The 27525-nt window shown below is 44.6% G+C and overlaps 2 protein-coding genes across 2 annotated transcripts in view; one reads left to right on the top strand and one right to left on the bottom strand.

The window, feature by feature from the left end:
• VSIG10 (V-set and immunoglobulin domain containing 10) overlaps positions 1 to 27525 on the bottom strand; it is a 497585-nt gene that overhangs the window by 418827 nt on the left and 51233 nt on the right. The window lies entirely within an intron of this gene.
• RFC5 (replication factor C subunit 5) lies at positions 6129 to 26885 on the top strand. Its single transcript, XM_063143705.1, has 11 exons — positions 6129 to 6205; positions 8343 to 8407; positions 11061 to 11197; positions 12940 to 13019; positions 14174 to 14247; positions 15884 to 16043; positions 17316 to 17397; positions 19735 to 19864; positions 22792 to 22869; positions 25166 to 25220; positions 26056 to 26885. Exons 1-11 carry the CDS (start codon positions 6132 to 6134, stop codon positions 26150 to 26152), a joined length of 1032 nt encoding a protein of 343 aa, XP_062999775.1. The 5' UTR covers positions 6129 to 6131; the 3' UTR covers positions 26153 to 26885.

Here is a 27525-nt window from a genome sequence, read left to right as displayed (position 1 = left end):
AAAAGGACAGTAGACCTGGAGAAAGTGCAGAAAAGATCAATGAAAATGTTCCAAGGATCAGAGCACCTTCCTTATGAGACAGGCTGAACCCTCCCTCATGCGGGACGTGCAAAATGTAACATCCTTTAAACGCCTCCTGAAAACATACCTTTTCACACAGGCTTGGATTTTAACTTATCAGGTTTTATATTGCCTTTTTTTAAAAAAAAAAAACTTTTAACGTTCTAAATTTATTTGATTTTTTTTGTATTTTATTTTGTATTTGATTTTTTGTATTTCATTTGTATTTTATGGTTTTAATTGTGCGTGCTCTGAGAGGCTCGGCTAATGGGCATAATAATAATAATAATAATAATAATAATAATAATAATAATAATAATAATAGGGCTTTGGGGTTCAGACAATAGACATTTTGCAGTGGGGGGATGTGGGGGAGAAAGTGGAAAGTGGATCATATTCTAGAATAAATCACAGAGTATACTATACAGTCAGATGCTTTGCACATATTACTAAATTACTAAATTATCGGCATGGACTTGTTGAAGGAACTGAGGTGGCAGCGGTAAGGAATTTGTTAACTGTAGCAAAAATGTCCATCGCTCATTTGGGAATCAGCACCACCTTTTTTTCACCCAGTGGTTCTACTCAGGGGTGGACAACTTGCAGCCCTCAAGATGTGTTTACCTTGGCTATGCAGTCCAGGGCAGATGGGAGTTGTAATTGTTGAAAACGACATCCTATGTAAGGTAGCTAGCTAAAGACTGTGGCACCAAACAGATAGATATAGACTATGTTCAAATTATTTTGCATTTATTAGGGCTGCAGATTTATACACACATGTGGGAGTATCTTCCACTGCCTATTTACCAGTAGACATGCATGGGTAGGGTGACCATATGAAAAGGAGGACAGGGCTCCTGTATCTTTAACAGTTGTATTGAAAAGGAAATTTCAGCAGATGTCATTTGTATATAGGGGGAACCTGGTGAAATTTCCTCTTCATCACAACAGTTAAAGCTGCAGGTGCCCTGCCCTCTTTTAAATCTTGTCACTCTAGGATAGCTCCTGCAGCTTTAACTGTTGTGATGAAGAGGGAATTTCACCAGGTTCTGCATATACACAAATGACACCTGCTGAAATTCCCTTTTCTGTGCAACTGTTAAAGATACAGGAGCCCTGTCCTCTTTTTCATATGGTCACCCTAAGCATGGGATTGCAGCCGCTCTGACCATGTCACTCCACTTCTGAAATCTCTTCATTGGCTTCCAATTCACTCCAGAATCCAATATAAACTTCTCCTGCTGACCTTCAAGGCTCTTCACGGTCTAGCTCCTCCCTATCTCTCCTCTCTCATCTCACACTATCGCCCCGCCCGGGCTCTCCGCTCCTCTGATGCCATGCTTCTCGCCTGCCCAAGGACCTCCACTTCCCTTACTCGGCTTCGTCCTTTTTCTTCTGCTGCCCCTTACGCCTGGAACGCTCTTCCAGAACACTTGAGAACTACAAACTCAATCACTGCTTTTAAAACTCAGCTAAAAACTTTTCTTTTCCCTATAGCCTTCAAATATTGAGTTTGTTCTGACTCTATACTATTAGCTTTACCCTACCCGGTGCCTGTTTACACTTCCCTGTGCCTGTTTGCATTCTCCTTCCCTCTTTATTGTTAACTACAACTTATTAGATTGTAAGCCTATGCGGCAGGGTCTTGCTATGTACTGTGTTATCTGTACAGCACCATGTACATTGATGGTGCTATATAAATAAATAATAATAATAATAATAATAAATCCTGTATCAGACCATTTGACGACTGGATTCTGAATATGATGTGATCCCTTTTATTGTTCTTAACTGCTTGTCATTCTCTTCCTAATTGGATGTGATCGCCTCTGCTTTTAAAATGCCTGGATATATTATATCAGATTAATATGTCTTCCACATATTTCAAAAAAGAGAGAACTGAAATATTTGGATTTTTTTTTTTAAGTATGACTTTCAAACAACTAGGATTAGTTGAGCCCTTGCATTATTCCGTCAGGGGGCATTCATTTCAAGTCAGGGTGGTGGGGAAAGATTTGACTGTATTTCAACCTCTCCTTGTCGACCATCCCTTTTACAAGCAGTTTGATCTGCAGCAATTAGGAGGTGAAAACGTTGAGCTCAGTGACATAAAAAGCTTCAACTGCTGGTTTTTTCAGATCAGCCCTCCGTTAAAAAGGGAAATAATGAAATAGGCCATTTTTTCCCCTAGATGGGAACCTGGTTGCGGGTGGCGGAGAATAGACATATATTCACAGCAAGATGTGTAATGCGGTCCTATTAGTCCAGGTATAGGATAGCCACATATGCACTGCGAAAAAAGGAAAGGAAATGCATCACGAAATGGGGGGAGGACAAAAATTGCATATGCTGAATTATAGGTGTGATGCAAATTTATAAATAATGGCTATAATTTAAAAGGAAATACAAAACATCCCACCACATTGGTAACCTATGTACCTGCTCAGGGTCGGTGCCAGACTATTTTGTGCCCTAGGCAAGATGAGCTACTTTCACCACCACCACCCAAAAAATGCCAACTTTGATTTTTAAGAATGTATGTTTCCTGGAAAAAATAAGCACAAAACTTGAAACTGCTAAATTTATTTTAAAGTGCAAGAAATACGTCATGCCAAATATAGCAAACAAATTGGAAAGGAACGTCTATGGGTCTAAAATGCATTATTTAATAGGAATATCACCTCCAAATCATCCCCCCCCAACTCACACATGCACACACACACACACACACACACACACACGCACACACTCAGCATCACTCACTCCAAACAAACACACGCATGAACACGTGCATTCACTCAAAGACCCCATTCACCCATACATTCTCTCTCTCTCTCTCTCTCACACACACACACCCCCTCAGTCTTACCTTACTCGCTTCTCTTTCTTCTTCTCCACCTCCTGGTGCTTGCTGCTTGCTTCATCTTGCTTCTTCTTCTTCCCCCTCTTCTTCAGCGCTGGGATGGGGGTGTTGGAGGCCCAGCCGCTCACGACAGCGAGCGAACTGAGCCCCACCCCCTGCCTTGCGTCACCCTCATGCTGACGAGATGGCGCCCCGCGCCCGCCCAGCCGAAGCGAAGCCAGGGACGCTGGGGTGGGAGCGGCGGCTCCACGTTCGGGCTTCCAGGCGCGTTCCGGAAGTCCAAACATGGAGCTGCCCCACCCCCACACCAGCATGCCTGGCTTCGCTTCAGCTGGGCGGGCATGGGGTGCCATCTCGCCCGCCCAGGCCCAGCTGAATCCTCGGGCCGGGCTGGCTCACAGCCAACGCGTGTGAGTGCTGCACTGCACCTGGCACCCCTCTTAGCTTGGCGCTTTAGGCGGCCGCCTGAGTAGCCTCTATCTTCTGTCCATATACTAGCCTCTAGGCTCCTTGCTCTCCATTCTTACACTTCTGTCTCTTTAAATCAGATTTGGCCTGGGCAACACTTCAGAGGACTCTCCTCTGTAAAATAGGGCACATCAGGAGCCCATGTGTTCACCTTTACAGAGAACATAAGAAGAGCCATGCTGGATTAGACCAAAGGTCCATCTAGTCCAGCACTCTGTTCATAGAGTGGCTGATCAGTTGTTGACCAGGGACCAACAAAGCAGGACATGGTGCAACAGCACCTTCCCACCCATGTTCCCCAGTAACTGCTGCACACAAGCCTACTGCCTCCGATACTGGAGGTAGCACATAACCATCAGGCCTAATAAGCATTGATAGAGTTCTCCTCCAGGAAGTTATCCAACCTCCTTTTAAAGCCATCCAAATTGATGGCCATCACTCCATCTTGTAGTAGTGAATTCCATAATTTAATTATGTGCTGTGTGAAGAATCTCTCCTCCTTTAGGTGATGCATTTTCTTTTCTCTCTTTTATTTCACTTTATTATTATTTTTATCTTTTGCAGTGTGTAAGTGCCCACTTTAAGGATCCATGGCCACTCTCTGCAGTTAGGTAATGTTAGACTCCAGACTTAACGGTCTCAAGTGGAGGCTGGTGCCTCCGATGTCAGTGGGGTGGTGAATCCACTCTGGGTTTCAGTCAGAACTCTAGAGGAGCTATCCAGGGGGTGTGAAGCAAAAGTTGGACTTAGATGGACTGTAGTCTCAGAGCATCATCACATGGAGGAAAATCCTGTTCGCTTTCGTCGCTTCTGCGCCCGCTTGTTTGTCCCTCATTACTTCCTCTGTTGAAAGAGGAAGTAAACAACGTGTACGTTGCCCATTCAGTGGGCCATTTTGATCCCGCTGCTTCTCCTGCACCCAGCAGGAGATAGCGGCAACTTCCATCTTTAAAAATAAGTCAGACTTACTGAGGTGTTTTTGTTGTTGTTGTGCAAAGAAGGCTAAAAGGTGTGGGAGGTGCTCAGGAAGCAGAAGACATTGAGGGTGCCCAGGAATGAGCATGCAATAAAACGCTCATCTGTGGGAGCTCTTAGAGCAGGGCTGTTGAAATGCTTCAGTACAAGTAGAATCATAGAATCATAGAATAGTAGAGCTGGAAGGGACCTACAAGGCCATCGAGTCCAACCCCCTGCTCAAGGCAGGAATCCCCCCTAAAGCATCCCTGACAGATGGTTGTCCAGCTGCCTCTTGAATGCCTCTAGGGTGGGAGAGCCCACCACCTCCCTAGGTAACTGGTTCCATTGTTGTACTGCTCTGACAGTCAGGGAGTTTTTCCTGATGTCCAGCCGGAATCTGGCTTCCTGTCACTTGAGCCCGTCATTCCGTGTCTTGCACTCTGAGAGGATCGAGAAGCGATCCTGGCCCTCCTCTGTGTGACAACCTTTCAAGTATTTGAAGAGTGCTCTCATGTCTCCCCTCAATCTTCTCTTCTCTAGGCTAAACCTGCCCAGTTCTTTCAGTCTCTCCTCATAGGGCTTTGTTTCCAGACCCCTGATCATCCTGGTTGCCCTCCTCTGAACATGGTCCAGCTTGTCTGCGTCCTTCTTGAATTGTGGAGCCCAAAATTGGATGCAACACTCAAGATGAGGCCTAACCAGGGCTGAATAGAGAGGAACCAGTAGCTCATGTGTTGCTAAGTGCTGAATCCAATTGCACAGCAGCTTGGGGGGGTGGGGGCAACGACAAAGAAGGTGCAGGCAAAATACCAGCATAATTGAGACTAAAGCTAGCAAGCCTTAGAAGAGACATTTCAGTCTTTAAGAATGGTGGTGGGTGTGGGTACACACAAAAGCTGGGACACAACCAAATGATTGGCAGGGGGTGGGGCAATTGGATTATTATTATTATTATTATTTTATGGTGCCACCAATGTACATGCCATGTCACTGTACATAACAGCACAGGGTTATGTGCTATTAGCACTGTCCTATTCTGTACAGAATAGGAAACACCAGGTGCATACTTATATATTATACAAATAAATAATAATAAAAATAGACTCCATGAGAATATACGTGTGTGCATGACTTTTACAATTTAGGGTGCAATCCTATGCCTGTTTAGGCAGAAAAACAGCCCTACATTTCCCAGTATGCCCCACGCTGAGAGTTGTAGGGCTATTTTTCTGTCTAAGCAGGCATAGGATTGGGCCTTTAATCTTGAATAATAGGGAGGAAGCCAAATGCAAAGCAGTGATCAGTAAACAAATACACACAGAGACACCAAGCAGAAATATATCTTTATATTTTATTAAATCCACACACACACACATGGCTAGAGATATAATAATAAATGCTTTTGAGGAAGAAACTGGGGGAGGAGAGGGGGGATCTCATGTGCTGTGTGAATCACAAGCGAGTGGTGGTGGTGGTGGTGGTGGCAGAGCGAGGGCGAGATGGGCAAGCTGCCCATCATCAGCTCGCCTTGGAAAGAGTCCTTGCTGGGAGGCACCTGCTTTCCCCGCAAGGTTGCAGTAGGCCTCGCCCCTTGGTTACCAGAAGCAGCTGCAGAGGCCTTAGCAACGCAGCGAGAGGGAAGGGGGAAGGCGAGGAGGCGGAGCTGCAGCAACCGAAGCCACGGCGCGGAAGTCGCGTTCGAACATCTCGCGAGAGCTGGCTTTTGGCGCCAGCAGCGAAACCGGCGCCTGCGCCGAGTATCCAGGGAACAAGGGCCGTCGTCATGGAGCGCAAGGTAGCGGCGGCAACGACTCCCCAAGAGCGGACGGTGGCCGGGAGGAGCGCGAACTTACCTTGGTAAAAAAAAGAAGGAAAAAAAAAAGGAGGGGGAGTGCTGTTGCTAGGATACGGGATGGGTCCATTGTTTCCCCCCCCCTCACACATGTAGCTGCCCCTATTCGTCTCTTCTCCCCCCTCTGGGTCTTTTCTACACCGCGGGGGCTTCCAATTTGGACCCCGGAATGTTTCCCCGGCGACGGGAGGCGTTCTGTAAAGGACGCCGAGGCATGTGCAGAGTGGTTTTCTCTAGGGTGGCCCTATGAAAAGGAGGAGCGGGCTCCTGTATCTTTAACAGTTGTATTGAAAAGGGAATTTCAGCAGGTGCCATTTGTATATATGGAGAACCTGGTGAAATTCCCTCTTCATCACCACAGTTAAAGCTGCAGGAGCTATACTAGAGTGACCAGATACAAAAGAGGGCAGGGCTCCTGCACCTTTAACTGTTGTGATGAAGAGGGAGTTTCACCAGGTTCCCCATATATACAAATGACACCTGCTGAAATTCCCTTTTCAATACAACTGTTAAAGATACAGGAGCCCGGTCCTCCTTTCCATATGGTCACCATAATTTCTCCCCTCACTGAGCCGTGTTTATTCCTTGCATTTTCTTTATCGCAATCTTCCATCCTACACCTCCTGGCCATTATTATTGTTATTATTCTCACCTTTATACCAGAGACAGGTGTCGAAAGCGGCTAAGCACGTGATTAAAAGCAACCCATTAATGCCACAGAATAAGCCAATTATAATATCATTATAATAATACTTATATTTTGAACTAAAATAATATCTCACCTTTTATACCCGAGATGGGCCTGAAAGGTGACTGAACGACATGATTAAAAACAACCCAGTATTGCAGTTAAAAAATAATGCCACCAAATAAGCCAATGGCACGATTATTATAATAATATTAATATTTCGAATGAAAATACTATCTCAGCCTTTATACCCGATCATTCAGCCGTGAGAAAATGGACATTTTAACCATGCATTTTGAGCCAGAAGGACTCGGTTCGCCTTGCAGAACCATTCCTTTCTCGCACAAAAGACCTCAAGCTGGCTGTTGCTGAATGAATTTGCTGCCACATTGTTGCTTTAAGTCTGTTTTGAAAACAAACAAAAAAATGTGTTTTTCTTCATGCATGTTATTGTTTTTCTCTTGATGCATGTGATTGTGATTGTATCTTTGAGTGATTGATTTTATTGATCCTCTTGTTTTTGTTTTATTATTATTTATATAGCACCATCAATGTACATGGTGCTGTACATAGTAAAACAGCAACACCCTGCCACATAGGCTTACCTTCTAATAAAATCATAATAAAACAGTAAGAAAGGGAAGAGAATGCACCAAACATGCACAGGGGACAATAAAACTAACAGTGTCAAAGTAAGGTCAAGTCAAGGTCTAAAAGCTTTAGAAAAAAGAAAAGTTTTCAACTGAGCTGTGTACATTGTGTACATTGGCCTTGGAGCTCTAGGCTACAGGGCGAATCAGAGGTTTAATAAATCAGTAAAATAACTATGCAAACCTCTGGGCTGGGAAAATGTAAGCCTGATCACTCAGGTGCACACAAATGTATGCAAAACAACAAAGAGTATGGAGAAAGCCTAAAGCAGGGATGGGAAATGTGTGGCAGATGTTAGTAGACTTCAACTCCCATCATCCACCACCTATGCTGACTAGGGCTGATAAGAATTGAGGTCCAACATCATCTGGTGGACCACGTATTCCTGCCCTAAAGACTAACTAATGTATTATGGCATAAGCTTCTCCAAATTTGAATTCAGCTCTCTGACTGTGCCTCTCGGCCTCCTTCCCAGCTGTTGTCTCAAAATTTTGCTGTAGTTGGATTGTGTTCACCCCAGAGAATGTGGTACGATTGCACAGCTGGAAAACCCAAGACATCTGGGTGTGCTGATGTCTAGAAAAAAATCTTTCATGCTATATCTCCTCCCTCGTTTTAAAAATTGATGCCAGTTCTTAAGAATTGGAATTGTTTCCAACTCCACATGGCAATTAGCTTTCAGTGACTTTTATCCATTTCTTCTGTCCGTATAAGCCAAATCTAAATAAAAAACATTCACAAATGGTGCAGATATCTGCAATGTATGACTGTGCAACTCCCTGAACGTTATCTTTTACTGGCAGGGTAGAAAAATACCGACCTCAGACACTGAGTGATCTGATTTCTCATCAGGATATCCTGAGTACCAGTAAGTATTGAATATTTGCAGTGATATCTTGGATGGGTCAGCTTTCGCAGATACATAGTTGCCTCTTGATTGGGGTTCCTGATAATGAGGCTCCTCAAATGGAAATAAAAGCCATTCAAACCTCTCCAAAATTAGCAAAGAAATGAGAGGCTGCTTAGTTTTTGGTACCTGATGTTATGATAAGGTGTGTGACAAGCAAAAGTTTTTTTTAAAAAAGGAACAAAATTGTGGCCTTCAAGGTTAGAGGGACATGGCCCATAAAAGATGGGGAGTATTTATTTTATTTATTTATTTATTACATTTCTATACCGCCCAATAGCCGGAGCTTTTAAGGCGGTTCACAAAAATTAAAACCATTCAAAGTATAAAACAACAGTATAAAACCATAATATAAAATACAATATAAAAGCTCAAGCAGATAAAAACAGCAGCAATGCAAAATTACAAATTTAAAACCATGTTATTTAAAATTTGTAGATTGTTAAAATGTTGGGAGAATAAAAAGGTCTTCACCTGGCGTCTAAAAGCATATAATGTAGGTGCCAAGCGAACCTCCTTAGGGAGCTCATTCCACAGCCGGGGTGCCACAGCAGAGAAAGCCCTCCTCCTGGTAGCCACCTGCCTCACTTCCTTTGGCAGGGGCTCACGGAGAAGGAGCCCTGAAGATGACCTTAGGGTCCGGGCAGGTACATATGGGAGGAGGCGTTCCTTCAGATAACCTGGCCCCAAGCCGTTTAGGGCTTTAAATGTAAATACCAGCACTTTGAATCGGGCCCGGACCTGGACTGGCAGCCAATGAAGCTGGAAAAGGACTGGCGTAATGTGGTCTCGTCGGCCAGTCCCTGTTAGTAAGCGTGCTGCCCTGTTTTGCACCAGTTGAAGTTTCCGGACCGTTTTCGGAAGTATCTCATTTTGCCCTGTCAGCACTGCAGGAAGGGAACTATAAAAGCAGTGGCTGTATTCGGACATCATGATAAACTATGGTGAATTATGACAGGAGCAACCTTATGTGAGCCTTGGGCTTCTCCCCCCACCCATCTTCCCTCCTTCCCCCTCCCTCTGCTTTCCTCTCATCTGGCAAGGCCATGAAGAGTTTGGAAATTTCGCTTCTGGTTTTGATTAACCATGGTTTCTCCTATCACGACAAACTGTAGCCTGTGGATCCATAGGTAATATTCCTCTGAATCAACTGCTTTGCAGGATCGGGAAATAACAGCAGGGGAGGGTTATTGCTTTCATGCCCTGCTTATGGCCTTCCCAGAAACTTTGGTATGGCGTGCAGCGACACGTCCTTGTATTTAAGCACTAGCTGGGAATCCCATGGGTGGCACGGAATCCCATGCAGGCAAGTGAGCAAGCTAGTCGAGGAAAAATGGCCTGCTCTGTGTCTCTTTGTTCCAGTTTAATCTTTTTATTCTTTCCGAACACCGATAAATAAAAGACATTACAGAGCAACAAACAAACAAAAAACACAAAAATAAAATGTTCTTCCAATATTCCCCCCAGCAAAAATATGTAACAGTGTTGTTATTATTTTTCTCTTACTCTATCACTGTCAAATCTCTAATTTCTCTCTTAACATTTCCTACGTTATTGGTTGAATCCACAGATATACGAGTCATCTTTTTCTCGTCCCTTCATAAAATTTACAAAAGGTTCCCATTCAGTTATAAACCTTAAAGTCGATTTTTCTCTCATTATTGCCGTGAGTTTTGCCGTCTCCGCAAGCTCAAACATCTTCAGTAGCCATTCCCCTATTGTGGGCACTATTTTGCCCTGCCGTCTTTGTGCGTATAGTAATCTTGCAGCTGTCGTCATATATAAGAATATAGTCCCATGATTCTTTTTCATTTGCTCATCCATAAATCCCAAAAGAATGTATTCCGGTTTCAGTTGGATATTAATTTTTAGGATATTTTGGATTACAGATTTTTTTGGATTACAAAACCCTTTGTCTCTCTTTGGCATGCAACATACAAATACATTGACCTGCTGTGGGGGCGTATTTTATTTTATTTTTTACAGGCTAGTAAATTTGGAGGGCTTAATTAAAAGGCTGACATAATGTGGGCTGTTGTAATATGCCCAGGTGGGTGTAAAACATTAACCTATGGTATGGGTTGTTGAATTCTGTTGTCATGATGATTTGTTAACCCAGGAAGAGAGCCCATGGTTTGTTGTTGGCTTGTGAACTCTTGGTTGTATAAACCATGGTTTGTCATTATGTGTGAACCCAAAACTGTGGGTTATTCCCCAGCCTGCAGAGGCGGCAGACAAGACCTGTTAAAAAAACCCAGCCACTCTACATTCCAGGGCTACATTGCAACAAAAGCATTTGGGTTACAGGGAGGAAGGAAGAGAAAATAAACCACAATTTGTTAGATTGGCTGCCAGACAAACCTGTGGTAGGGCAACATGGGTTAAATAAACCATGGGTTGGTGTTATGTGCAAACCAGGCCACCATCTAAGGGGTTGGTACTTATTATTCTCATCTTCCCTTTCTGTCCCTTTTGCCTTCTGTTTCATCCTACTGAATTAGAAGCCCCTGCCTTAAAAACTGCGAACAGCCTTGAGTGTCCTGGCAGAAAGGTGAGATATAAAATAAGTCTACTTGCACATGAAGCAGAAACATCCTTTCCCCTCTCTTACCAGTTCAGAAGTTCATCAGTGAAGATCGCTTGCCTCACCTCCTCCTCTATGGGCCCCCAGGAACTGGCAAGACTTCCACCATTTTGGCCTGTGCTAAGCAGCTTTACAAAGACAAGGAATTCGGTTCCATGGTTCTAGAGGTAATTGAAACCAGGCTTTGCCTTTTCTAGGCTAGGGATGGAGAAGTTTGGCCTGCCAGATGTCACATTCTGACTTCCACCAGCTCCAGTGATAATGGCCAATAGTCAGGTGTTATGGGAGTTGTAGTCCATAATATCTGGAGAGTCCCCAAATGTACTGTACGCTGTTGCCTATTCTGTGAATTTACAGGGAAGGGGAGGAAAACTTTCTGGGCACATCTATTTACGAGCTAATTTAGTTGTCAATTGCAAAAGCATCTTGTGTGTGTCTGTCCCTACATATATTCCAGTTCTTTGGTACAATAATGTGATATCTTCTCATGCCGAGTACCTGTTTTTCTCATGTTACTCTGTACAGCACCATGTACATTGATGGCGCTATATAAATAATAATAATAATCCTTATTTACATGAATATCACACACACACACACACACACAGATATGCTGTTGCCACTGTTATTGTTGCTGGTTTTATTGTTGCTTTTATTTCTGTTTCTATTGCAATTTTATTGTCTTATTTTTCATTGCTTTTAATAGTTTAACTGGGTTTTTTAATTTTTTTTTTTTTTTTGCTTTAAGCCACATTGGGAGGGCTTCTGCCCTAAAAGGCGTCCAAGAAATGTTTTAAATTAAATAAAGTAAAATATTTACATTCACTTTTATATATCACACACACATACACTATATATAAAGTGTGCTACAAATATATTTAATATTTGTTATAGGTTATAAGAAATCATAACACAATTACAAAACGCATCAAAATATATAGAAGACAAAAATACAGGATATTAACTATGACTTAAATCAAATTTGAAAGCCCCAAATAAAATTCATAAATTCACAAAAGGATACCCCATGCCTCAAACCATATCCTCTTTCTTACAATTGACCAAGCTAATTTTAGCAGCTGGAAGAGCGGTATAGTTGGATAGTTGGATATAATTGTATAGTTATATATAGTTATATAATTATAGTTATATAACTATAATTATATAGTTATATAATTGGATAGTTGTCTCCATTTAAGCCTTAAGGCTCAAATAAGTTCAAATCTTGAAGGCCATTCATGGGTCTACTACAGTACATTTATAAATGTGATAGAGCACATCAAACATAAAGTAGACATAGTAAAATATATTTAAATTCCTCTTTAAATATACGTCACATTTTGCTTATATTAGGGTGACCATATGAAAAGGAGGACAGGGCTCCTGTATCTTTAACAGTTGAATTGAAAAGGAAATTTCAGCAGGTGTCATTTGTATATATGGGGAACCTGGTGAAATTCCCTCTTCATCACCACAGTTAAAGCTGCAGGAGCTATACTAGAGTGACCAGACTTAAAAGAGGGCAGGGTACATGCAGCTTTAACTGTTGTGATGAAGAGGGAATTTCACCAGGTTCTCCATGTATACAAATGACACCTGCTGAAATTTCCTTTTCAATACAACTGTTAAAGATACAGGAACCCGTTCCTCCTTTTCGTATGGTCACCCTAGATCAGTGGTTCTCAACCTGGGGCACTCCAGATGTGTTGGACTGCATCTCCCAGAATGCCCCAGTCAGCAGAGCTGGCTGGGGCATTCTGGGAGTTGTAGTCCAACACATCTGGAGCGCCCCAGGTTGAGAACCACTGCCCTAGATTATATAAAATCTCTTCTTAAAACCCCTTTTGTGCTCATATCTGCAGAAATATCTCTTAATACTGCTTACTACTATTCTTAATACTCTCTCCAGCTGAATGCTTCAGATGACCGAGGCATCGACATTGTCAGAGGGCCTATCCTAAACTTTGCCAGCACGAGGACCATCTTTAAGTAAGTGCCTGGGGATCCCTCCCAAGCCCCTTTCCGTGAAAGGCGCAGGGGAGAGTACCTTCCTCTGTATTTTTACTTGTGCCAAATTGTGAAAAGTCAGCAAGGAACAAAACTATAAGGCTCCTGAAATTCAGCAAACGGCTCAAAAACGCCCAGCCCAAGTTGGACAGTGCCGTGGTGTGTGTGGGTGTGTGTGGGTGTGGGTAATGTTTTTTTTCAGGGAGAACTTGCATTTGCAGTGTGAGTGTGCTTTAAGCATTTGCGTGCATTCACCGTCCACCCTACTGAAAGTAGAACAGGGGTAAAAGGTAGATCAAGATCTACTGGTAGAACTTTGGATGATTTGTTGTAGATCAGCAAAGATTTCTGACTCCCAGTTGTGTAACAATAGCAACCACAAAATGACTCCCTCCCCCTTACTGCTCTAAATTATACTGCTGAACAGGGTGGATTTGATTTAAATCAATTTGATTTAAATCACGATTTAAATCGCTACTCAGAAAGGCTTGATTTAATCATGTGACTCCCACCACCACCACCACCAAAGTACACTCTATTCATTGAATTTTTTGAAACTTAGCACTTAAGAGGTAAGGGGGGTTGATTCTGTGTACATAGATTTGCAAAGGAACAACGGGATTGTGATCTCTGCAGACACAAACTCACAGTTTTGAGAACTGTAAAACCAAGCAGTATCATAAACCAACCAAGATCATATCTTCTAGATAGAAAAATTGCCCAATAATCTTACAGAAACCTCTGGAAGAGCATGACATTGTGAATGGATGAATGGAATTCATTTACCAAAAAATTTAAACATTGCATGAATATACAGCCTCATGCTACATAATTAAAAACTAATCCTTATTTCATGATGAATAACCTTTGGACTATAATGTATCTTAAATAGAAATCTACCTTTAGATAGATTTTTCCTCAAAAAGCATTTTATTAAAAAAAAATCCATTTTTTTTAAAAAAAATCTTTAAAAAATCATTGATTTTTATCCACCCTGCTGCTGAAATGGGCAGGAGGTAGGAATGGGTTTTCGTCAGGATTTTTGTTTCCTGCAGCTGCACAGGCAGTGGTGTTTCTTAAAGCTTCATGTCAATTTCAAAACGTTTGACTCCCCTGTCTCTTCTTCTGCCCACTAGGAAAGGCTTTAAGCTGGTGATTCTGGATGAAGCAGACGCCATGACACAGGATGCCCAGAATGCCCTCCGGCGTGGTAAGTTCACCTCATGCCAGGCGAGTGATGGTGTTAAGCTACAGCCAGGCTGTTCCTGCTCAGCCGCAGACTATAACTGCTGATGTGCGTTCCTGCTAATCTGACCTCTTTCTCGGTCACTGATCATTAAGCATCTTCTTGCTCACATGGGATGTTGCAGAAGACCTCAATTTTGCAATGCTGGAATTGCAGGCAGAGGATCTAACATTCTGATACCATGATTGGCCTATGGCTAGTGTTAGAATTTAGCAGCCAGGTGGGAAATTGCCCACTTCTGGAAAAGCGACAGACCTTTTGACCATCGACGCTGGTTTGATAAAATTTGGAAACTAGCTTTAAATGATAAGTTGACTCAACGTAGCAGGTTAGCAAGAGGGGAAATAACATCAGGCATATTTTTGGAAAACTGGTTGGACTTTTTCTCATTTATTAATACGAATCCTGGCGAACCTAGACCTCCAGTGACTCAGGAATCCTTTTGGTCAGAGGTTCTAACTTAACCTGCATCTTTTTCTGTACCAGGAAATATAGACTTGTTTAAGATTTCTTTATTTACTAAGTGCTTATTGAAGGTATGAAAACTCAAACTTTTTCATAGTGGTGCCGTGGGAACATTTGTATTGCTGTTGAGTGTTTTCTTTTACTCTGTGTGTTTATTGTATTTATCCTTACTTGAAAATCAATAAAAATAGTATTTTTTTAAAAAAAGAATTTAGCAAATGAGCCTGTGCTCCATGAGACTGACACAACCAAACTTAGAGAAAAGACTCAGGGCGGGGTGGTGGTGGTATTTCTTCTATCTCTCTTCTAGGAAACAGAAAGCGCAGTTTACGGTTCTCCAGAAATTCCCCTTTTAGTACGAAGGTTCAGCCTCTCCTTCTTGAAGTCCTGGGAATATATCTGAAAGTGTGCAGGCAATGGCCACGAGAGGTTCTGTTGTTCAGGAAACATCACATCGATGCCCTGCCTGGTTGCTGGTCTGTCTGTTAAAAGATTTGTTTGTTTATTTCGTTATTATATTTTTAATCCACCCAATAACAGATTTTTTCCCTACTACAAAAAATACCAGCATTTTTTTTAGCTTAAGCTCTTACTGCCAATATCCAAGCCCTTGGGAGAGGCATTTCAACCTTTTGGAAGGTGGGGGGGGGGGTAGGTTGAGGGGCTGCACTAAAGCTAGGAAGCCACTGAGCGATCGTTGGAAGCAGGGGTGGGGGAAGTGGCATGACCACCTGGGGACCCAAGGTGGGCTGGTTGGAAGCCTGCACCCCTGTGTTAATGGGTGACTCTCGATGTTGGGATTGCATGGAATCAAACGTGGCATTAGAAGCAAATAAGCAATGGTTAAAAATCCAGTGGAAATGAAAAGGTCTTTGCCTGGCATCCAAAGTCAGTAACGTAGGCTCCAGGTGAACCTCTCTGGGTGTGTGTGTTCCACAGCTGGGGGGCTACCATCGAAAAGGCCCTCTCTCCATCCGCCTCTTGTCAGATGGCAGGGGCACCTGCAAGAAGCCCTCCACCGATGCTCTTACATAGAGTTTCTCCAGCTTAATTGCATCCAGTAAGTCTTGTGTTCTGACTTCATCCTCAAGTGGGCTCAACTCTCCCCCCCCAACCCTGTGTTTCGCCTTCCCAGTGATAGAGAAATTCACAGAGAACACCCGGTTTTGCCTGATTGGCAACTATCTCTCCAAGATCATCCCGGCCCTGCAGTCCAGGTGCACCAGATTCCGCTTTGGCCCCCTGACACCTGAGCTCATGGTTCCCCGGCTGCAACACGTCATCGAGAAGGAGAAGTGAGTAGAAAGCATTGTTGGGTGGCGACGTGACCCTTACCTTTTGACGGCGCCCGAAAAAGGCCTCTTCTATGTTCAAATGGCTGTATCCCAGCCTTCCCCCATCTGGTCCTCTTCAGATTCATGGGGCTTCCACTCCCATCAGTCTGAGCTGGTACGGCCACTGGTCAGGAATGGCGGGAGTTGTAGTCCAAAACATCTGAAGGGTACCAAGTCAAGGAAGGCTTGGGAATTTAAATAAAAAGAGTACTTGATTACTAGGGATGTGCTCCGCTTCTCCTCAAACCGGAGAAGCAGGAGTGGAGCGGGGGGCTTCGCCTACCCTTAAGGTGGAGGCGAAGAGGATTGGGGGGCCGGCGGAGCGTTGCGGAGTGGATCGAGGTGAAGGCGGATCCTTCGCCTCGATCTGGAGCTCCGCAAGAAAGGTAAGGGGGGTTTACCGGGCCATGCCGCTGTCGCTGTCGCCCATGCGGCGACAGCGGCAGGGCCCGGTAACCCCCCCTCCCTCCTCTCCCTTACCTTCGTCCGTCCGCGGTCCCTCGGCTTCTTCAATTGAGCCCACGGCTCAACCAGGAAGTCTAGGCCGCACTTGCGGCCCAGACTTCCTGGTTGAGCCGCGGGCTCAATTGAAGAAGCCGAGGGACCGCGGACGGACGCAGGTAAAGCCCCCCCTCCCCCTTGGTCTCTGCAGGTAAGGGAGAGGAGGGAGGGGGGCCTTACGTGGTACCACTCCCCTCCACTGCAGAGCTCCGATTCGGAGCCAGAGCTCCCTCGCAAAGAGGAGCGGACTATGGGCGGCGCAGCGTGGGCCGATCCAAAATTTTCAGATCGGCCCGCGGGGCGGATCGGGGGGTCCGTGCACACCCCTATTGATTACTGTTCTTCTCTTGCTGGGATGGGGGTCGTTCTATTGAGTTTTTGTGGATACCTAAAGGTGATGTAGTAGGACTCATCGGGCCTGTTCAGACAACATGCTGAACCATGGTTAGGCCGCTAACCCTTTTGCAGAAAATGGTTAGTGAGTGTGTTTAAACTCTGGTTACGTAGCTCAGGAATGGTTCACACGACACGCTAAGCCATAATGTTTAGCTCAAAATGCTTAACCACTGTGGCTTAGCGTGGCATCTGAACAGGGTCAGCATGTCATCAGAGTTGTAAGAACCCTGGCAAGGGAAGGATGACTTATACATCCATCTTCCTGAAGGATGACCTGGGGAAGTGGGGGGAAGCATTATTCGCAGCTGTCTACACAGCCCTTCATTCCTCTTCCAGAGTTGACGTGAGCGATGACGGAATGAAGGCGCTGGTGACGTTGTCAAACGGCGATATGCGAAGGTCTCTGAACATTTTACAGGTACGTGTGGCTTCATCCTTCCGCCCTGTGGCCCGTTCTTTTTTATATATATATATAAAAAAGGGGAAGGCAACGGCAAACCACCCCGCTATAACGCCTGCCAAGAAAACGTCAGCGAAAGCTGGCGTCCCTCCAAGAGTCAGTAATGACTCAGTGCTTGCACGAGAGGTTCCTTTCCTCATTACTGACTCTTGGAGGGACGCCAGCTTTCGCTGACGTTTTCTTGGCAGGCGTTATAGCGGGGTGGTTTGCCGTTGCCTTCCCCAGCCATGATAAAATACAACAACATAATACTAATTAAAACGCATAAATCATTACATAAATTGCTTACAACTTAACATTTGTAATTATCATTTTAACATAATCACATAACATAAGTGCTCCCCTCCACCCTTCGGGATCTATTCCTGCTTCCAGAATCTCATTGTTTCTTCTGGTGGTGGTTTTCCACTCCCCTTAGATAATACATATTCTAGGAACTGTTTCCAAATTCCCTCAAATTCATTTACATTTGTTATACCTTTTCTTATCTTTATATTACATGTCAATTTATCATTAATAGCTATATCCCAAATTTCTTTATACCATTCTTCAATATGATAATCTCCTTGAACCTTCCAGTTCCTAGATATAATTAACCTCGCTGCTGTCAACAAATTTGTTATCAATTCTTTAGTCTCTTTATTACACTTTAAATCTCCATATAATGATAGTAATGCCACTATAGGTGTCTCTTCAATCTCTATTCCAACAATTTTTTTTATCTCAATAAACACCATTTTCCACAATTTTTGTACAAATTCGCATTCCCACCACATATGTAAATACGTTCGTTTTTCCCCACATCCTCTCCAACAATTTGCTGAATTCAGCTTATTTATTCTATTTAATCTCACCGGGGTCAGATACCTGTGGCTCGTTCTAAAGACAGCTAACAGTCGGATGAAGTTTCTGCTCTCCTGACCTATCAGAGGAGGACATAAGGGCACAGGAAGAGCCCTCCTGGAGCACACTAAAGCTTCATTGTGTATGTTGTTTCCCACGTTGGTCAGCTAGGCGCTTCTGGGAAACGTGCAGTGGAATTCCAAAGCCTGTTGCCTTCAAAACTAGAGGGTCTCCTGGCTTAAATCGGCAAGGCTGCTGGTATGTCACCTGCCCTTGCACAACCCAGCGTTTTCATTTTATTTTCTGGAAGAATATATAGCGAACGGCTTCTTTAAAAAAGAAATGCACCCTTGCCCTGTAACAGCAAGTAGGAGGAGGAGGATTGGAAGCTGACAGAGGGACTGAGACAGCTGGTGGTGTCTTGAGTAGGCAGCCCTGTGCCTGCCCTTTCCTTCTGCCACTCGGGCAAAGGCGCAGAACCTTTTTCAGCCCATGGGCCAAATTCCATTTTGGGGAAGCTCTCGAGGTCCGCATTTATCTTAAAGCACTACAAAAAAGGCATGAAATTACCAAACTGTTGGTGGTCAAAGAAAGGGGGCAGGGCTACATCACAGACCCCCAGTGGGCTAGGTTTGGATCTTAAGGCAAGCCAGATTTGGCCCCCGGGTCTGAGGCGTTGCACCCCTGGTTTAATTGTTGAAACTGATCAGTGGCCGATTCAGGGTAGACGTCTTCATTCTTCATTAACTTTTGGGATTTGCTGCCACAAGACAGGCCTCCGGCTTAGATGGCTTTAAAGGGGAATAGACATATTTCTGGAGGATAAGTCTTTCAACAACTACTTGTCATGATGGCTTAGTGGAACCTCCATGTTCAAGGGCAGTGTGCCCCCGAATACCAGCTGCTGAGAGCAATAACAGTGGAGGGCTGTTGCCTTCATTCCCCACTTGTGGGTCTCCCCTGAGGCATCTGGCTGGCTGCTTTGGTTAACCGGGCAGACTGAACGACTAATCCATTGAGGCTTTTTTGATGCCCAGTAACAGAGGCAGTAAGCCCATGTGTACTTGTTGCTGGGGAAGATAGGTGGGAGGCTGCTGTTACACCATGTGTGGTTCCCTGGTCAACAGCTGGTTGGCCACTGTGTGAACGGAGTGCTGGACTAGATGGACCGTCGGTCTGATCCAGCAAGGGCTCCTCTTATGTCTTTAATCTAGCAACTCGCTCTAAGTGCTTGCCTTGGTCTAAAGCATCCTTCCCCAACTTGTCCCCTTCATGTTTTTGAGCCCCTGCTCCCGTCAGCCCCAGCTAGAAGGCATGCTGAGAGTTGTAATCCAAACGACCTGGAAGTCACCACTGGAGGAAGATTGTTCTAAAACAACTTTGGCTGCTTTGTTGGGGACTTGTGCTTTAAAGTAAATAGCTCTCTCTCTCTCCTTCTCCTTTCCCTGCCAGAGCACATACATGGCTTTTGGAAAGGTGACTGAGGAGACTGTCTACACCTGTACCGGGCAGCCCCTCAAGTCTGACATTGCCAACATCCTCGACTGGATGCTGAACCAAGACTTCACCACTGCCTACCGCAGTATCCTTTCCAACCCTGGTTAAAATTGGCACAGACATCTGTCTGCAAGCATGAGTGGGGGGCACCGATGGTTCCTGACGTTGGCGCCCATGTTTGTGCGAAGGCGATTCCGTGGCCGCCTCGGCAGAACGGAGCTTTTGGATCAGGCGCGGTTATGTCTAAGGAAGGCTGCTGCTTTGAGACTCACTAGCAGCCTCGGTTCCAAGCACCAGCAGAGCGCATTGCAGCCTTGTACTCCATCCCAGCCTCTGTCCCTGTTTTCCTCCTGTATCTCTGCTACACTCCCTCCCTCCCCATCACCTCTGGTGCTTGGATATCCCAGTTAGCACCAGGAGAGCAGAGAAACAAGCAGGACCTACAAATAAAAGGTTTTCAGTCCTCCATAAATTTGGGATTCTTTTGTCTACCATCTCTCAATTTAACTACCTCCCTGATTTTCAGTAATGGTGCAATATGCCAAACTTTTTTTTTGTCTGTCTCTTCTGCCAAGACTCTTGTTCATGCATTGGTTATTTCTCGGTTGGACTACTGCAACCTTCTTCTCACTGGCCTTCCTTCTTCTCACATCAGTCCGTTGGTTTCTGTTCACCACTCTGCTGCTAAGATCATCTTCTTGGCTCGCCGCTCTGACCATGTTACTCCACTGCTGAAATCTCTTCATTGGCTTCCAATTAACCTCAGAATCCAATATAAACTTCTCCTGTCGACCTACAAAGCTTTTCACTGTCTAGCTCCTTCCTATCTTTCCTCTCTCATCTCACACTATCGCCCCGCTCGTGCTCTTCGCTCCTCTGATGCCATGCGTCTCACCTGCCCAAGGGTCTCTACTTCCCTTGCTCGGCTTCATCCATTTTCTTCGGCTGCCCCTTACGCCTGGAACGCTCTTCCAGAACATTTGAGAACTACAAGTTCAATCGCAGCTTTTAAAGCTCAGCTAAAAACTTTTCTTTTTCCTAAAGCTTTTAAAACTTGATTTTGTTCTGACTTTTATACTGCCTGTTTGGGGCATTCTCTTCCCCTCCTTATTGTTTTATTATGATTTTATTAGAATGTAAGCCTATGCGGCAGGGTCTTGCTATTTATTGTTTTACTCTGTACAGCACCATGTACATTGATGGTGCTATATAAATAAATAAATAATAATAATAACAAAATGTTACAGTTTGGAGCACTCCCTGATCAAGATTCCGTCCATTCCATTCTCCCCCCCCCCCCCTCCTCCCAAAAAGTCAGTAAGCATTCTGGGTCCTCTGAGCACACTCAGGGCTCATCTACGTCAAGCAGGATATTCCACTCTGAAAGCGGTATATAAAAGGCAGGAGCCACACGACTGCTTTATAGTGGTACTGATGTCCACTGACAACTGTTGGGGCCCATTGACACAGACCATATACTGCTACACTATATTCTTTCAGACGCCAGGTGAAGACCTTTTTATTCTCTCAGTATTTTAACAGTATGTACATTAAATTTTAACTTTTATTATTATTATTATTTATTTATATAGCACCATCAATGTACATGGTGCTGTACAGATTATACACAGTAAATAGCAAGACCCTGCCGCATAGGCTTACAATCTAATAAAGTTGCAGTAAACAATAAGGAGGGAAAGAGAATGCAAACAGGCACAGGGAAGTATAAACAGGCACCGGGTAGGGTGAAGCTAACAGTATAGAGTCAGAACAAACTCAATATTTAAAAGCTACAGGGAAAAGAAAAGTTTTTAGCTGAGTTTTAAAAGCTGTGATTGAGTTGGTAGTTCTCAAGTGTTCTGGAAGAGCGTTCCAGGCGTAAGGGGCAGCAGAAGAAAAAGGACGAAGCTGAGTAAGGGAAGTGGCTGTTTTAAAACTTGGCTGTTTTAAATTTGCATTTCTGCACTGCTGCTGATTTTATATTGTATTTTATATTATGGTTTTATACTGTTGTTTTATACTTTGAATGTTTTTAATTTTTGTGAACCGCCCAGAGAGCTCCGGCTATTGGGCGGTATAGAAGTGTAATAAAAAAAATATATATAAATAAAATAAATAATGCGCTGGTAACTTCGAGGCTCGACTTCTGCAATGCGCTCTACATAGGGCTACCTTTGTGCCTAGTCCAAAAACTTCAACTAGTTCAAAATATGGCAGCCAGGCTGATCACTGGTACACCTAGGGGTGGCCACATCACACCAGTCTTAAAATCTCTTCACTGGCTGCCAATTAGTTTCCGGGCAAAGTATAAAGTGTTGGTTATCACCTTTAAAGCCCTACATGGTTTGGGTCCAGCCTACTTGCGGGATCGCCTTCTCCCATACAATCCGCCCCGCACACACAGGTCCTCTGGGAAGAATTTACTCCAGCCAACAAAAACAAGGCTGACAACTCTTACCCAGAGGACCTTTTTCTTCTGCCGCTCTCAGTTTGTGGAAAGGCTTGTCGGGAGACATTCGTCAACTTAAGAGTCTTCCAGAATTTAAGAAAGCCACAAAGACTGATCTCTTCCGGCAGGCCTACCCAGCTGAATTTTAAGATGCCTTTTTTAATGGTGTGCTGCTTTTAACGGTGCACTGGTTTTAAACGTTTGAATTAGTTGTGTGTATTTTATGGTGTTTTTATTTGTGTTGTACACCGCCTCAATCCAGAGGGAGAGGCGGGTAACGAATAAAATTATTATTATCATCAAATGTAGGGAAATAGGTTCATGGGGGAAAAGCACTTTCTTGTACGTCCTGGAGATCCCGATGTGACACCTGATACCTGCAGCTCTCCTCCGGATGAGCTAGGCTTGCCTTTTGATCTTTCAGAAAACGTCTTCGCTTTGAAGGCAACACAGGGTTACCATGGGCACTCCAGTTCCGTAAGCAAGGAAAAGCACTCAGATGAGCTGCCGCCTGCCTTCGCAGCATCCCTGTAAAACGTACCTCACCTTGACGCCGCGCTCAGATATCATGGAGCTGAAAACGTTGAAGGGCTTAGCACTGCACGACATCCTGACGGAAATTCACTTGTTCGTCCACCGAGGTAAAAAGGCTTTTGGGGACTGAGGGGCGGTGTTCCCTGCATTTCGTGGGTGGGTGGTGCAGAGGGGGGAAACCTGGCTGCTGAGTAGGACGAAGAGCTTTGGTGATCTATTTCTGCTGTAGTTTGGAAGACATCTTGGATTGAAAGGATAAAGGCATGGGTGTTGTGCCCTAGATTTGTGGGCCCAAACTGTCCCACCAGCAGCCCCAGTCTCGCCATCCAGGGTTCCCCAATTGGTCATGCTCCTTTATCTAAACAACTTGGGACCAGGATACCTGAGAGAGCGCCTTCTCCCCTACCAACCTGCCCGGTCACTGAGGTCATCCGAGGGCCTGCTCCTAGTGATTCCACATAGATCCATCCTCCGATCGGAGTCCACCAGGGGAAGAGCCTTCAGCGTGGTGGCTCCCCTCCTGTGGAACTCCCTGCCTCTGGAGGTCAGGAAGGCTCCAACCTTGTACTCCTTTTGGCGCCTCCTGAAAACATCTTTATTCCAGGAAGCCTTTCCTTAATATGCAGCCTTGAATCTCTGTTTTTTGCTTCTTTTAGATTTTGTTTTAACTGTTTTATTCTGTTTTTATTTTCATTTTATCTTGTACACTGCTATGAAATTTCTCAATGGAGAGCGGTATATAAATATTCTATATAAATAAATAAATAAATAAGAGCCTTCAGCATGGTGGCTCCCCTCCTGTGGAATTCACTGCCTCTGGAGGTCAGGCAAGCGCCAACTTTGTACTCCTTTCGGTGCCTCCTGAAAACATCATTATTCCAGGAAGCCTTTCCTTAATGCCCAGCCATGAGTCACTGTTTTTGCTTCTTTTAAAATCTGTTTTAAGTGTTTTATTCTGTTTTTATTTTCGTTTTATCTTGTACACTGCTATGAAATTTCTCAATGGAGAGCGGTATATAAATATTCTATATAAATAAATAAATAAATAAATAAATAAGAGCCTTCAGCGTGGTGGCTCCCCTCCTGTGGAACTCCCTGCCTCTGGAGGTCAGGAAGGCTCCAACTTTGTACTCCTTTCGGCGCCTCCTGAAAACATCTTTATTCCAAGAAGCCTTTCCTTAATGTCCAGCCTTGAATCTCTGTTTTTTGCTTCTTTTAGATTTTGTTTTAACTGTTTTATTCTGTTTTTATTTTCATTTTACCTTGTACACCGCTCCGAAATTTTTCAATGGGGAGCGGTATATAAATATTCTAAATAATAATAATAATAATATCTCTGCCACTAATTGCTTGGTGTTTCCCGACATTTTTTCCCTCCCATTATAAAAGGTTGAAATGGCTCTCCTGAGGTTCAGTTCTCGGCAATAAGAAAGAGCTTTGAGCTGGAATTCGCTTGTATTTCCGGTGGTTTTGGCCCTGCCATTTTAGCCTTCAGCCCCACCGGACTGCGCCCCCGGAAAGCTTCTCCAAAATGGAATCCGGCCCTTGGGCTGAAAGAGGTTCCACATAGCAATACAACAAGCGAGAAGGATTTTGGAATTGTTGTAGATCACAAGCTGAATATGAGCCAACAGTGTGATGTGGCTGTAACAAAAAAGGGGGAGAAAAAAGCAAATGGTATTTTGGGCTGCATTAATAGAAGTAGAGCTTCCAAATCGCACGAGGTACTGGTTCCCCTCTACTCAGCACTGGTTAGGCTTCATCTTGAGTGCTGCGTCCAGTTTTGGGCACCACACTTCAAGAAGGATGCAGACAAGCTGGAGGGGATTCAGAGGGCAACGAGAATTATCAGGAGTCAGGAAACCCTATGAGGAGAGATTGAAAGGACTGGGCATGTTTAGCCTTGAGAAAAAAACAGCTGAGGGGAGACATGATCACACTCTTCAAATACTTGAAAGGTTGTCACACAGAGGAGGGCCAAGATCTCTTCTTGATCATCCCAGAGTGCAGGGCACGGAATAACAGGCTCAAGTTACGGGAAGCCAGATTCCAGCTGGACATCAGGAAAAACGTCCTGACTGTTAGAGCAGTACGACAATGGAACCAGTTACCTAGGGAGGTTGTGGGCTCTCCCACACTAGAGGCATTCAAGAGGCAGCTGGACAACCTTGTGTCAGGGATGCTTTAGGGTGGATTCCTGCATTGAGTAGGGATTGGACTCAGTGGCCTTCTAGGCCCCTTCCAACTCAACTATTCTATGATTCTATGATCCCTGGGTTAAGGCGGGCAGCTCTCCTGTGTGCACACACATCTAGTCTTTTTTTTTGGGGGGGGGGTTGAGGATAGGGACACTTTCCTGGGAAATTCAGCCAAATGAGCACCGCTCTCTTTTCTACCCCACAGTTGACTTTCCATCCTCTGTTCGAATCCAGTTGCTGATCAAGATGGCGGATGTCGAGTGAGTGTCCCTGGGAGGAGAGACCTCTGCTTGGAGGCACAACATTCTCTTGTACCAAAGAGCGTCCTGCTCTTGGCAGGCTGAGCCTAGCTGCCGCTGAATGGTGGCTTCCAGAATTTCATATATATTTTTCCCTGGCCCAGAATTCCCATTCTTCTCCCCCCACCCCTTTCCTTTCCATGTTTCTTAATAAAGCATTTAATGTAAAATAGTTAAGATTAGCCTAAATTTTAATTGCTGCATTGTTTTCCAGTTGTAAACATAAGGGGTATGTGGATAGTCATACTAGCCATTTTTAGCTGCAGGAAGCTTTGCACGATCTGGAAGAATGAAGCAAGGATGAGTCTTTCAGGCCATTTCCCCATGAGGACTAGAACCCTGCTCTTTTTAAGGAAACCTGAGATCTGTCTATTATTATTATTATTATTATTATTTATTTATATAGCACCATCAATGTACATGGTGCTGTACAGAGTAAAACAGTAAATAGCAAGACTCTGCCGCATAGGCTTACAATCTATGCAGGATGGGATGATACAAGGCTGTGACTTGGCAGACTCCTGTAGACCAGGGGTGGGGATTGTGCGGCCCTCCAGCTCTTGTTGGATTACATCTCCCATCAGCCTGAGCCAACGGTGAGGGATGATGGGAGGTGTGCAGTTCAGTAACATCTGGCAGGCCACACACACTCCTCAGCCCTACTGTAGATGAGCTACAGGCTTGTCCTTAACGAATCTCCCTCCTACCAAAAGTTGCTTTAACATCCTATCTATCCGATAAGTTAAAAATACAACAGCCGGGAAAGAGGCTGATGGCCTGTTCTCTTTTCTTTCAGGCATCGTCTCGCTGCGGGGACAAGCGAGAAAATTCAGCTGGGGGCGCTGGTTGCTGCCTTCCAGGTCACCAGAGATCTAATTGCAGCCGAGGCTTAGTTGAGGGCGGTTTGCCCACCGTCTAGTCTACACTGGGAGGACCTGCAGCTTCTCTGGTGGCGTAATTCCGACGGACTGAACTCGTGCCTTGCTGTATGTCGGTTGTGTTTTAAAGTTGCTTTGTTCACAGTTTTCTGGGTCGTCTTACAAGGCGTCTAAGCAAACCGTACTTGCTTCCTCGCTCGGTGCTGAGGATCTCGCTATTCCTCTCCTGTATCCAATCGGACGCATCTCTCCAGGACTAGAACAAGCCCCTCTGGGTGCCACCGTTGCACGTGGAAGAACGTGTTCCTAAAACAGAACTGGATTCCTAGTGGGAGGAGAGGATATTTCATCAAAACAGTCTCCGAATCCCGTATTATGGGTTGTAGAGGGCCATGTTGGAACAGAAGAGATCCTTGTGTGACCCTAGGCTTTGAAACCTTAACCTTCCCGTGGTTGGGAAGAACAGCAGTCTAACACATCTGGATGGTACCAGCTTGGAGAAAGGCTGGCTTTTACGACGCCATAAGCCAGTATTCCCCATCCTGATGCCTTCCAGCTATCGTGGACTACAACTCCTATCATCTCTAGCCAGCAGGGCCATGGGAGTTCTAGTCCCAACACCGTTCCCAGACTGGGAAGCTGTCACAACACCTCTTCGAGAGAGACTCAAAGGGTGCTGCCTTCTGTCCTTTCGGAGAGTAACGACAGCATGTATATATAGTAATAAACTTTGTTTTCTGAGCACCTACCTGAAGTCTCCTTTTTCCACACTGCAGACAAAACCAAAGGGGGGGTTCCTTTAAATGGCTAGAACTAGAAGACACTGGACTGTGGTGACCGCTAGTGGAGAGGGAGCGGGCTGTGGCAGCCCTCACAGTGAAACTAAGCAGGGAAGCAGCTGGGATGGTAAAAATACAAGGCGTGTCCTATGTAGTAACGTTCTCTTGATTTTTCTACTTGGCTACAGGGCTAAACTAGGTGTGGTGATAATTGCATGAATGTAAGTAATATATATATTATAAGCATAGCAGCTCCTGCCCAGAAACAGCAAAAACCACCCCACAAACAGCAGCGGGTATAGAGGAAGCATTTAACCCAGTGGCTCCCAAACTTTTTCAGGTGACCGCCCCGTTGGTTCCACAAACTCATGCCCAGTGCCCCCTACCCTACACTATAAAAATCATTATTTAGAATGGCGGTTTTCAACGACCCACTAAGGAAGATAATAACAATAAAATTCAAAACAATAACAGTGAATTGAATATTTATTCAAAATCTGAAGCACTGGCCATAGGCTTGCCAAGGGAGGGAGGGAAGAGAGAGCGAACGCCTCTGTTTTGCAGCCGGCATGGCGGGGCACACCAAGCAGGGCATGTCTCTTCATTAGC

The sequence above is a fragment of the Elgaria multicarinata genome, chromosome 18 (assembly GCF_023053635.1).
Source record: "Elgaria multicarinata webbii isolate HBS135686 ecotype San Diego chromosome 18, rElgMul1.1.pri, whole genome shotgun sequence".
Lineage (NCBI taxonomy): Eukaryota > Metazoa > Chordata > Lepidosauria > Squamata > Anguidae > Elgaria > Elgaria multicarinata.
Note: the sequence above shows the minus strand (reverse complement) of the source record. Positions and strands in the feature narration are given on the sequence as shown.